The sequence below is a fragment of the Etheostoma spectabile genome, chromosome 2, assembly GCF_008692095.1.
Source record: "Etheostoma spectabile isolate EspeVRDwgs_2016 chromosome 2, UIUC_Espe_1.0, whole genome shotgun sequence".
NCBI classification, from domain to species: domain Eukaryota; kingdom Metazoa; phylum Chordata; class Actinopteri; order Perciformes; family Percidae; genus Etheostoma; species Etheostoma spectabile.
The window spans coordinates 15,954,826-15,963,806 of NC_045734.1; the positions used below are offsets into that span (position 1 = coordinate 15,954,826).

Genomic DNA, 8,981 nt, shown 5'->3' on the forward strand with positions numbered 1-8,981 from the left:
TAATTCCACATGTTCATTCATAGTTCGGATGCCTTTAGTGATAATCTGCATTGTAAATAGCCATTAAAATAAAGGAAACACATTGAATGAGAAGGTGTGTCCAAACTTTTAGCCTGTACTGTGTGCGTGTATATATATTTAAAAGATAAGAAAATGAAAGAATGTCTGAATAGGGCGTGTCCCTCTCCTGACACATCAGGCATCTGCTGCTCTCCAGGCTCTTCCTCTCAGGAGGAGTCTTTGATCACATCATTCTCACACTGCTGTTGACAGTTTAGCACCTTAGTGTTGTGGGAGCTGCCCAGCATTGTTTTTTCCTTTTCCTTACTTTCCAGTCCCTCAAGTAGCCCTTGACTGACATCTTTCCATCCCAACAAGAGATTGCTCGGCAGCACTCGGCAGTTATTCTTCAAACATTATCATGAGCAAGGAAACGGTTCAAAGCTGTAGCATGGAATAAAAATGGCTAATTGGCTTGCGCAATATCCGCTAAATGGCACAACAGACTGCCAGGAAAATAAATCTTTCATCCTGAAGCAAATAAGAGCGCACAAGTAAAACCACAGATAACGTGCAGATAAACAGCAAGAGGTTGTTGGGCATCACAGAGAGCGAGGGATGAGGGGATTATGGGCAGAACATGAGAGGATAAGTGGATGATCTAAGGATTAACCACATAGACTGAACAGTCTAATAACACAATCAGCAGGCTAATACAAACACAAGTAAACAGATTGACACACACACACACACACACACACACACACACACACACACACACACACACACACCACACACACACAACACAAAAAAACACACACACACACACACACCCACACACACGTGTATTATGCTGTTGAGGAGAGAGAAAAAAAACTAATTTTCATTTGTGATGCTGCGAACAGAAATAATAAGTTGGATTTAAAAAGTCAAAGATGATTAATAATATTGCTGATTGTTGAGAACAGGAAGAAAACTAGTGGGAGGGTGAGATGGAAGAGTGAAAGGTGTGGAGGCATGTCTTCTTCTACACAACTGATCATTTTTATTATGAACATATTTAAAATGAAATTACGTCCTTACCTGACTATGAGACGCGTAGCCATGGTAACCAAGGGCCAAAGGGTCGTTGTTCTGTTAGAGAAGAGAGAGCAAATGTTTGGATACATGGTCAGTTATTTGCAAAGCAAAAATATTTAATATGATCATTTATCCTGTCACACTTTTCATTGAACTTTACAGTTCTGTGGCATTACTGACTCCAAATCAAATAAACTTGCCCGGTGAGACACTCCTGCTACATCTCCACATTTTTCCACTCAGCGGATCTTTTGTCTGCTTGTAAAGACGTGATAAAGGGGGCGAGAGAAATCATGTGAGTAGGAGATGAAAGAGCAGAATGAACAAGCTCTCAACGCGGCTCTTAAATCATAAATAGGTCAGGGGTGTCAGCGAGGATGAAGCCCGTTGGTGTGAAATGGCATCATGAGCACTGATGCAATCTCTCTGACACATTCCTCTCAATGTTCTGGCTGCTGTGTAAAGCAAAGAAAGATACATCAAACATCTGGTGAGTAATTACAGTTTAACAAGACGCATCAGGAAAACCTCATTCTGTTTGGAGCCAAATATTAAACAGAAATCAAGTCCCCACTCTGGAAAATAGTTTGTAACTCGCTTTATTTGTACTCATAATGCTGTGTTCTAGCTTTTATGCTAATGTATTCCAATTGAGAGGGAGCTTCACGCAGCAATTACAACATGCTTTGAAGGGGGAATAAATCTCTCTCTCTCACTCGCTCTCTCTCTCTCCCTCCCTCTCTCTCTCTCTCTCTCCCTCCCTCCCTCCCTCCCTCCCAGGGGGAACACTTTGCGTCTTCGTGATGGAAAATTGCAGCGTGTGTGAGTCTATCTCAGAGCCAAAAATGTACTTAGTGAACTGGCTTTGGGAGACTGAAGCTCTAAATAATGAATCACCTCTTAGAGGCTTGAATAACATGAATAAAGTATTAACCTTATTTTACAGTGAAGCCACTTCTAAACACAACGCACTGCAGGTATGGAGAAGAGGAGGATCAAAACAACACCCAAAAAAAAAAAAACAGGAGACAAAAAGAGACGTATGTGGCAGTATGCTACGTCAAAGTGAAAGGGGAACACATCTGGGAATTCATCTTACGTGAGGCTGAGGGAGGAACCAGAGCTGGAAATAAAGCGGGAAATGGACAGCAAAGGATAAAAAATGAAAAGAGATGGAGGGAGCAATGACTCACACTTAGGCAGAGTCATGTGCTTAATTTCCTTAAGGAACTGAGAGGAATGAGAGATGGAGGGCTGCATGGTGGCTGCTTGAGTCGAGTGTTTATCAGTCTCAGTCTCACCCCTCGGTTGGGGTGACTAAAACAAGAGAAGAGACTGCAGAAGAAAGTAAAAAAACGACTTAAAGTCAACAAACGGCAAAGAGGGGAGGAGGGGGAGGAAAAGCAAGCTTGGGGGGATGTAGAGAACAGGGCCGACCCTGTGATAATAAAATCTGAAAAAAAGCGAGGGGGGAGAAGCTCAGTTACCTCCAACTTTATCCTCCACTCCACCTTTTCACAAGCAGACACTAATGCCTTTTACACATAAACCCTACAACTCAGCTTCCAAAAACTACAGGTGGTGGTATGGTTCTGTGTTTGATTGTTTTGTGAGTGTGCGTGATTTCTAATTTAGTCACAAGACTCATGTCTATTCCCATCGTGCCTTGGGACTGCTGCTTTTCTGAAGAGGAGTGGAAGAGGAACTACATTTCACTGTTCTGAGAGTCATCCTACCTAACTGCAAAGCAGGGCACTCCATGCAATCAGGAGGATGTGAATCCATTTCATCCACAGAGCACTTATGTGCTAAGTCGCTAAACAGTTGGCCAGATGATCTGAAGTTTATTTCCCCTCAATGTACTTCACATCCCTCTGACTTTCCACAGTAAACCTACACATGCTTTTTCAGGGGGGTGTTGGCTGCAGGCAAAGTGGAGTTTGGATACCGACTCAACGGTTGTGGCATAATAATAATAATAATAATAATAATAATAATAATAATCGTCATCATGTAGCGGTATTGGTTAGAGAGTCACATGCAACATAAACAAAGTGGTGCCCACTTGTGTTGATCTGTTGTTACTTTTATCCCCCAATTTATTTCAGATCTGATTGGAGAAGATTATTATTTGCACGTAATTATTTACTGCACAACATAATTTCAACATCATTCCATTGAAACTAGAGCCGGATACTGGATTTCTGGGATCATGTAAACGCCTCTTTTGGCAAAAACGCTTGGCTGCTGGTCATTTTTTGAGTTTTAGCAGGGATTTGTTAAATTTGATGAACACCAGGCACAGAAGGTACCTGGTCAAACTATATAATAATTAATAAATTTCTTCATAATCTGAAGCACAATTGTGTAAATTATGTGTATAGCTGCTGCTAATACATTATTATTATTTATTGATTAATCAATTTATTTAACCTAAGAAATGTCAGAAACTGGTAAAAATTTAATAATTTGTTTTTTATGTCTGATTAACAGCTACAGGTTACTCGTCAAGTTTTCACAGCTAACTTTTGCTTGAAAATATTAAAAACAATTAGTACCAATTATTTTAGTTATAAAAATGTTCTTTTTTTTAAATTACAATTACTACCATATATACACAGAATGCTAATACACATACATTAAATATTGTTTTATTTCTAATTGTAAAATAGAAGATAATTAGAGCACAGACTTTGCCCAAACACAAATTAATTCTTACCCTGAACCATAACTTCAAATATATAATACATGTGTTTCAAAAACGGCATCTACAGTAACACCAGAGTAACTGTGGGGGGAACAAATCCCTTAACTGCAATTGATATGTTAACTACACTTTAAGGACACCCTCAAACATAATTCAGTCAACAGACAGATCTACTTGCCATTTATTACAGAAAAACAAGGCCCCCAAAACTAAATAAATATTCTCAACTCGCAGAAAGAGTTCCTTTTGCTTGCTGACATTTTCTTTCTATTTCAGTGCCGGGGACTGAGATGAAAGTACAGAGGGGTGATCCACCTACAGTACATTAATGTCCGAATCAAGTCATTTGTCCTCGGCACTGTCACCCTGGACAAGACCTTATTAGGTTAGAGAGAGCCCCGGTTCCTACGCAGAGTGACAACAAAACATGAGCCGCTCAGCAGCACGCTGGATGGATATTGAAGCCGACAATCTCCTAAAACATTTCCCAAAATTTGACTGGAGATGCAGGGCGTTGTTATGAATTCCCTGTCATCCAAAAAAATGCAGGACTTCCCCAATGCACTCTGGAATGCAAAATACTGAAATTGTATTGGGAGCACTCTAGCTGGTGATCTGTGCAGCAGATTAACTTAAACTCAATATTTATTTAAAATCCATCCTATTGGATGAGCACAGGGCAAGCGGCAGGAGGTGAGCAGCTAATTTCTTTTAGCAGACGAGAATATTTGAACTCATGCTGTTGAGTGCACTCAGTGAGCATTATTTGCACATGTTAGCTGAGTATTCAGTCAAGTACTGGATGCCGCACTGATTTCTATATGCATTGCCGCTCTGCTAAAACTTTGCAGATTTAACTAGACAGAAGATTTCCACCCCGACACTGTGATGACATAATGCCCTAATGAGAAAAACTGCAGTGTCCATGACCAAATGGTAAAGATCCCGTTATTGGGCCGCAGTGGTAAAAATGGGTCTTTACCACAACCATGCCCCATTGTGTTGGCTTCAGTTACAGGTCAGGGTTCAACTCCTGAGGTGATGCAATACATTACTCTTTTTTTTTTTAAACCTATAAAAGGATGGAGGAAGGGAGACATTGTGATTTATGAGAGTCAGGATACTGTTTGCTGTAATATTTTCCATCCCTTACCCTCCTCTGAAGATTAGCTTTACAGAAGTGCTTGTGTGCATTTTTATAGATGTTTCTTTGAAAGCCAAGTGCTCTGATTAAAAAAAAAAAAGTAGGAAAATAGAATATTACTAAACCCAATTTGCTTGTGGAATATTAATTGTATCACCGGGTTGTGGGAATAAAAATGTGTCCGTGTTTTACTGTCTATGCACACACTTGTTTAACCCTTGTGTTGTCTTTCTGTCAACCTGTAACTTTGTTTTTTTCTGGGTTGAAATTTCAACAAATTTCTTTTTCTACACTTTGACGTTTTTGTCAATTTTATTCAAATTTTTTGGTCCCTTTTTTTAAACGCTTTTTTAATTATGTTTAGTAAAACTTTTAAACAATGTTGTCACTTTTGCAGCGTTTGAATAAAGAAAAGAAGTTTCTTAAAGTCCAAGTTGACATCTTTTGATCAATCATCAATAAAACACTTATAAACAGTGAAAAATGCCATTTACAATTTCACTAAAACAGGAAATGTTTCTATACGAGAGGCTGGAAAATGTGATTTTTGGGCATTTTCACTTGGTAAATAAGTTTATGTTTAATTAGTCAATTATGAAAATAATCTGGATCATACTAATGTACGTGTGTGTGTGTGTGTGTTGTACAAACCCTGAGCCTAGATCTCAGGATCAGTGTGATTATAATGCCCCTTCCAGTATGAGATGTGATCCCATTAGCTAGAAACAAAGCCTCTTTACTGCTAGTGATAGGGCAAATCTGCTGCTGCACCAACTGAGAGGGAGGGATCTATCCCACTTTCATTTCCGGACTATCCAGTCAGTTCACGTTCAATACATTTTAGGGGCTAAAGTTATTGATCTGTGCTTTTCTCTCCTACACACAAACACACTCTTCCACTCACATCTGTTTTTAAGTGCATTACGTTCCTAAGTCCATCTGTCAGCACTCACAGACAGCATGATGATGTAAAGCTAGCCATTTCGTTTTCCAACAGGAGTAAACAGGCCACTTCACCTCCATTACTAGCATTTTCAATGCCGGAGAATAGCTTTCTGTTTTCTAATGGAGTGCTTCACCCCACATAATAAACCATAATGATGTCCAGAGCATCCTCCTGCCCTCCTGTGAGCTCTTTTAAGAAATATTTGTCAATTGTTAGGTCACTGAGTGGGAAAACTGCAAATTGATTTTACTGACATTGAAAGAAAATAGAAAAAATTAGGTCAATCACATTTGCTAAGTCAAGCACAGAATGTGAGGCCAACCACTGCACCAATGATGTTTATAAAAGCAGAGGTCTGAGCATCAAGGTAATTAGATTGATTAGGTTTGAGCTGATAGCCCCCTAATAAAACTGAAAGCCTTTGTTTACCTTAAATGAACCACTTCTGGCAGCTCTCCCTCCTCAAAGATCACAAGAGCAAACACTGACATCAATTTCCATTCTAACCCAAATGTCTACTCCATCATGTCACATGACAGAGGGCTTTTTGCATAATAAAAGGTCAAGTTTGTTTTCATTCCCCACCCTCAGTTGAGACTGCCTGGGCTTTACTGAAATTCCTAAAACATTAGATGCTCTTTGGGGAGTTTTGAGGCTACATGATGTCTGTTGCAATGTAACAAGCCAGTGGATTAAATTACACAAAGTGGACTATTGCAATTCCTCCCTTTAACCTTAGGTAAATGCCTGAGCTGCAATAATGAAGCTACGTCGTTCTATTGTAGCTAAACAGCCCACGACCACCATGTGTTACATGTTTACTATTGTAACCCCTTGTAAAACTGAATTAGTAGCATGAAGAGTCATTTAGCTACAGCTGTGACATGTGGTGGTAGGGCCTATGTTCTGCAGTGCTGGAAGCAGTCTACGGTGGGCCTCTCTGCTGCAGCTGAAACAGCAACTGTCTCAGCAGTGACTTCGACTTGTGAACAGATCACAAACGTAACCACAACAAATGCTAACAACTGAATTGAGTGTAGGCCTATAAGATAAATGCAAGTAAAAAAATACCATCGTGCCCCAAAACACCAAGAGATCCTCGCACCGCGCTTATGTGTAGCCCGAAAAGTCGTGCAGCCTGCATTATTGAATTTGAACAAGAGAGCCCATCTCACCTGACCAACCTCGCCGATCCCTCCTGAGCCGTCGATCCGGGGACGCTTGCACTCCGCCCCGGTCGAGTCCACAAGAGCAGCCGTTGTCTGTCCGTCAGGCTCCGGGTCTCCGCGTTTCATACCCCGGACTACCGCAGGAGCGCCGCCCGCGTTGGGATGGACCCCGGCCATGGTGTCCAGCTCTCTATCCCGGTCCATGAGACCCCGGGACACAGGCAGCATGATGGATGCAACGTCGGTCGACATTAACATTTAAAAATCTTGTTTTGTCCCCTGTCTTGAGTTAAACTGGGGGGGGATTGACTACTAGTGCACCTTTGGGTTTAAAAGCCAGCCTGTGGACGATTTTGCTCTGCAGTTAAAATTGTCTTTAAATGCTGCAAAGAAGTCGTTACTGTATCTACAGGGCCTTTGTTTGACCCCCCGCCCCCTGAGGAGTTAATGTATAAGGCTATGGAAATGTTTGCCTCTCTGGTTCAAGAAATGTAACCTAACCCCCGCGTTAGTTTTAAAAACAAATAGGCCTAAACACTGCTCCTTAGGCTACTACAAAACACAGCTCAATTAAAAAATGTCCCCTAAAATACTACCAGGTTTGTCGGGTTTATTTCTATGTAGCCCGTTTGCTGACCGTGTATTTATTTACTGCGGGGCTGCCTAAGAGGCCTACGGTAATTTCAGATCATAACAAACCAATTAAATAAACACCGATCAAAACAACGATTCCTGAGCATTAACCTAACGCACAATTTCCATTTGTCCTCGCTTTTTTTTCTACGAGGAGCTGTCTGTCTTTTTTAAGAGCACAACATCAACATCCTACCGCAACCTCAAGACGAAAACCCCCTCAACATGTCTTCCCTGTCGCCTTTTTCCTCCCTATTAACCACAGACTTGTACCACAGAGCAGAGGTTCACTGAAAGTCAATCCGCGTCAGGAGCTCCTTCCCCCCATGTTAGTCTGCGTTAAAAGAAAAGACGATTCCTCACCCTCAAACAACAACCAAAAGAACGGTCGGAGGTGCTGCGGTGTTTCCTTCCCCCCTCTCTCTCTCTCTCGCCTATAATTTTCTTTTCTCTCTCCGTTTTCCCGGTGTGATCTTGTAGCGTGTGTTACAAAAAGGAAACTGTCCACCCTCCCTCCCTCCTCCTACTCTCTTGGTGTAGTCATTCCCCTCCTCCTATCTTCCGCTCTCTTTGAGCGCTGAGCCAGGCAGCCATGCAGGCTGCAAAATACACGCAGTGTGCCGCAGTGCTTCCATACATTTCACCGAGGGGAGGTGTGTAGTGTGTATGTGTTTGAGGTGTCTTATGGCTCGAGAAATACCACAATAATCTTACAGAAGATACCCAAACCTTTAAATCGAGTGTTCATTTCGCACTTCACATCTAACCTACTGGTGCACAATTTAATTTGTTAGCAGAGTTTTACATTTTTTCCAATATCGATGAATGGTGGTCACATTTCATACAGAATAGCAGAGAGGGTATGATCATCAATTCCAACTCTACAAGATTTAATTCCTAACTTATTACACAACACAGGCCAAGGTCTTCACACTAGCCCAGCTGTGACTCATGCAGCGTACCTTATGTTCCTTCGGCATTTTTATTGCTTGGATGACACCCAGTGGTCAAAGGCTACCGTGAAAGGCAAAAACTTCAAAGGCTGTAGCAAATAACACAAAGCTGATTTCAAATTACTCCATTGGACTTGCAGTGCTTCAAATGAGTGGGCTCCACACTACATCTCCAAGCTTGTGATGTACAGGTACACACCTATAAATATGCCACAATGCTGGTTCTTCAACTGTTCCTGGATTACACAAAAACGTTGCTTTCTGCGGTATCTACCTTCTACCAGAATCAGAATCAGCTTTATTTGTCAGGTATGAGGACACATGCGAGGAATTCTTCTTTGGAGCATCG

General features: G+C 41.3%; 1 protein-coding gene across 5 annotated transcripts in view; it reads right to left on the reverse strand.

Annotated features, from left to right (window-relative positions):
• rbfox2 (RNA binding fox-1 homolog 2) overlaps positions 1 to 8,314 on the reverse strand; it is a 37,100-nt gene extending 28,786 nt beyond the window's left edge. For 2 of the 5 annotated variants that reach the window (XR_004334101.1, XR_004334100.1), the window contains exons 1-2: positions 7,053 to 8,314; positions 1,084 to 1,134 (exon numbers count right to left, since the gene is read on the reverse strand). Coding sequence is in view for 3 of the 5 variants with exons in the window: in XM_032529782.1 (XP_032385673.1) it covers positions 1,084 to 1,134; positions 7,053 to 7,304 (303 nt within the window). In the remaining 2 variants the exon portion in view is untranslated. The remainder of the gene's footprint in view (positions 1 to 1,083; positions 1,135 to 7,052) is intronic. The other 3 variants (XM_032529782.1, XM_032529774.1, XM_032529767.1) reach the window with 3 other exon arrangements.
• Between the last annotated feature and the right edge of the window lie 667 nt (positions 8,315 to 8,981).